At 38.3% G+C, this 3,722-nt stretch overlaps 1 protein-coding gene across 1 annotated transcript in view; it reads right to left on the bottom strand.

Annotated features, from left to right (window-relative positions):
- Nucleotides 1-964: 964 nt before the first annotated feature.
- LOC122808357 (mitochondrial import inner membrane translocase subunit Tim17-B-like) overlaps nucleotides 965-3,722 on the bottom strand; it is a 269,238-nt gene continuing 266,480 nt past the window's right edge. The window contains exon 6 of the mRNA XM_044079323.1: nucleotides 965-1,615. Within this exon, the coding sequence (XP_043935258.1) occupies nucleotides 1,527-1,615 (89 nt within the window). The 3' untranslated portion in view covers nucleotides 965-1,526. The remainder of the gene's footprint in view (nucleotides 1,616-3,722) is intronic.

Consider the following 3,722-nt stretch of genomic DNA (forward strand, 5'->3'; position numbering starts at 1 on the left):
CTTGTATAGAAAATCGGCTTGCTATGACAAGAAAGCACAGAGTGACTTGCAAGCCGATTTTCTCCGAAAACTCGAATATAACCACCACGTAACTCTATGCTGAAAATTAAGCTGACAAGGTAACTGACAGAGTTCAGTTACTTTTTCAACTTAATTTTCAACATTGGAGTTACTATCAGACTACAAAGTTAACTGGGCTGGGAGAAGGCACTCGGGGTTAACATAATGCAATTCCTATCTTCTCATGGCACGCTCGGTGTTAAGCACAGAGACGCCATGAGAAGGTACTCGGGGTTAATGAGTTAAGGATGGAGTTGGGTTTCCCTTAGCGGCCATGGCTCAAGACTTCAAGATGGCTGGTCCTAAGCATATCCCCATGTAAAAATGATCAAACCAGATGTTGAGCAGCTTGTCTGCGTCTAACTTATAATCAAAATATTTCCTTCAGAAATGATTAACAGCTATGACAGTGTTTATAGTAACAGACACAGAGAACCTAAAAAATACACTATTAGAAGCAGTTTCTGTCTGCCTGTCTCTCTGCTATAGAAAACCAGAACCAGAAACTGGGAAAAAAAAAAAATCAACACTCCTAACCTACCTCCAAGTGCAGCAAGACTATGGCACTTTAACACCTACATACAAACATGCACTATTGTTCTGTTCAGGGGTTGTTGCATTTCCTAAACTAGACAATGGAGAATTGAATGTCAAACGAAGACTAAGATGCCATGCTTTACACAGGTATTACAAGCAAAAACAAAACAAATTGCCCTTGGTTAACAGTATGAGCTCTGAATATGTAAAAATGACAAGACAAATACTTCATTATAGTGCATAAGGGGAAAAACTTCTCTAAAATAACCTCAATTTTATTTTACCGAAAACTGATCAGTTATGAGTGTACTTCAGTAGAAACCAAAAAAGATGCATCATAGTACAATTGTAAGAATTCATAAATGTGTACAATAAAGATACTTCAATTTTATTTTAATAACAGAAGGGCATACATGAGTAAATGAATTCCAGAATACAACCACCAAAATTATACTGAGGTAGCCACGAAGTTAAGATATTCAATATGTTAAATTCTCTTCACTACCCACAGTGGCCATTACCACCAGTTTAATTCAACACGCATCTCAGTAACCAACTGTCTTATATGAAAGTTATAAATAAAACCTATACAGCAAGTGCACAGTCATCTGTGACCAGCGATGATGCATCTTGTGCAGTGCTATTAGGAGGTACTGAAGACGAATCTGCAGAAGTGAAAGAACTATCCATTTTGTGATGAGCTCTGTTCGTCCATACTCAGAATTTCACAAGAGACTTCTTGGTGAGCAATGAAAAAATGGCGAGATGCAAACCGAGAACGATTTCAGACACTGATGGTGGTATGGACTTCATCTTCTTTGACAATAAAAAAGAAAGTTTTATAAAATTCTGCATCAGGAAAGCCAAAGTTCTGTATCTGCAGTTTGAATTATTAGTTGGTGCTTGGCTCATAAAGTTAATCACATAAACTACTGGTACTGACCAAAGCCGCGATATCCTTGAGGGGAAGATGCATCTCTGGGAGGTAGCTGGCTTGGGTCTTCTGCAAATGGATTTGCTGCAAAAAAAGAGTAGAAGGTGAAACATTTTAAAAAATCAATACATGTATTGACGGACATTGAACAGTTGTACAGAAGTATATCTAAAATGACCACATAAATACGGATGCTTTCAATGCATCTAACTTGGGACAGAGCACCAAAGCAATGCAATTCTTCCCAAATTCATTTCTGACAAACCACTGTTCAAGACACAGTTCTCCTATAGTACTCACTAGCATCATCTGCAGCAACTAGCACTATCCATGCAGAGTTGTACTATTTCCATAATGGTAACTGTAATGTATTTTACACACATTTCACTAATCTGTAAGACTTAACAGTAGCTTCTGAAGACAGAGTTTTTGCAGCTGGAGTACTTCACTTAAATGATATCCACTGTCAGATGGTGACAGGACCCTCTCAAAGTTTCTGCTTCAACTTCTACTTCTAAGACTACATATTGGCAACTGTGTCAGTAGTAAAAGTATATACCAAATTCTTCTCTCTCCTGTTCCTTACAGAAGGGAAAATATATGAATGTACTGTGCAAGCTCAAATTATTAAATAAAAAAGAAGACTGAACATCAACACACCAAGTGTAACAACTTCACCTCTGCTACTCTAAAAACCACTTTACTGGAGGGGGAGGACAAAACCCATGCATCGCACAATATGGGGCTCTGTCCCCCACACTCCTGTAACCTTGTGTAATTTAGAACTGAGTATGTATAAAAATGAGGGAAGAGCAAATTCACACTCCGTTCTTAAAATGATCTCCTAAAAAAACACAGCATGGTGTAACCAACTTGCTTATTCATTAGTTTGTGCTACAGCTCAGTCAGTTCAAACAACTGAGCATTTCATCACATGCATGGAAACACACACACATATATATATATATATATATATATATATATATATATATATATATATATATATATATATATATGTGTGTGTGTATAGAATATCTCAGTCAATTTCAAATAATCTAAACTCACTAATAATTAAACACTTAAAATCAGCAAAAAAGATCTAAACTCAAACACACCCAAGTATAAAAATATTAACAAAATTAAATTTATAACTAAAGAAAGATTTATAATTCCGAACTGCAAACTCGGAGTTGGTGTATATAATTAGCAGGGGGTGGGATGCGTGTGTGTAGGGGTGCATGTGGGGGGGCTTGCCTCTCCCCTGCAAAACCATCAGTTTTGGATGTGGTTAGATTTTTTGACATTTTTGTGTTGCAGCCCCTCATACCCGCTACGGTAGCATTGTCAGCTCACAGTAAGATGTTATCCTGTTCGATTCTCAGCTAAAGCGCCTTTTGTGTGGAGACATGCGTGAATGGGCATACCTTCGTTAAAGGTTGTGCATCAGGCCTGGCAAGTCAGTACGTAAAAATCTACTTCCAATCATTAGCGGACCGGAGTTCCACTGTGGCGACCCCTAACCGGGAAAAGCCAAAAGATACAACTACAAGGTCGCACAACAGTGAGGGAAAGGGTAAAACTCTTTCCTTAGTTTAACAAATTTTGTCGATATTTGTGAGTTTAGATTTTTTTCTCAATATTAAATGTTTAGATATTACTGTGTTTCGATTATATCTACTTCTTCTTTTGGCTTTTCCCGGTTAGGGGTCGCCACAACGGATCATCTATCCGCTCATGATTGGCAGTGGAGTTTTATGGTGTCGAGTTGTCAGCCCAGCACCGAACCTTCCACAGAAGGCATACACACGCACACACTCACACCTAGGGCCAATTTATAGTGTCCAATCCACCTACTGCATGTCTTTGGGATGTGGGGGGAAATCGGAGCACCTGGAGGAAACCCACGCGACCACAGGAAGGACATACAGACTCTGCACAGAAGTTCCCCAGCCGAAATCGAACCAGAGAACCTCTTGCTGTGAGGAGACAACGCTAACTGGTGCACCACCATGGCCGCCCTATGTTTCTATCATTATATGTATGTGTATGTGTGTGTATATATATATATATATATATATATATATATATATATATATATATATATATATGGATCTAAGAGTATTGAACGAAATTTCAATAGTTCGAATCCACAATCACCGAACACACTAACAAAAGCGCTTTCACCGAAAAA

Source organism: Protopterus annectens, chromosome 8.part0, assembly GCF_019279795.1.
Source record: "Protopterus annectens isolate FY-2018-M chromosome 8.part0, PAN1.0, whole genome shotgun sequence".
Classification (NCBI taxonomy): domain Eukaryota; kingdom Metazoa; phylum Chordata; order Ceratodontiformes; family Protopteridae; genus Protopterus; species Protopterus annectens.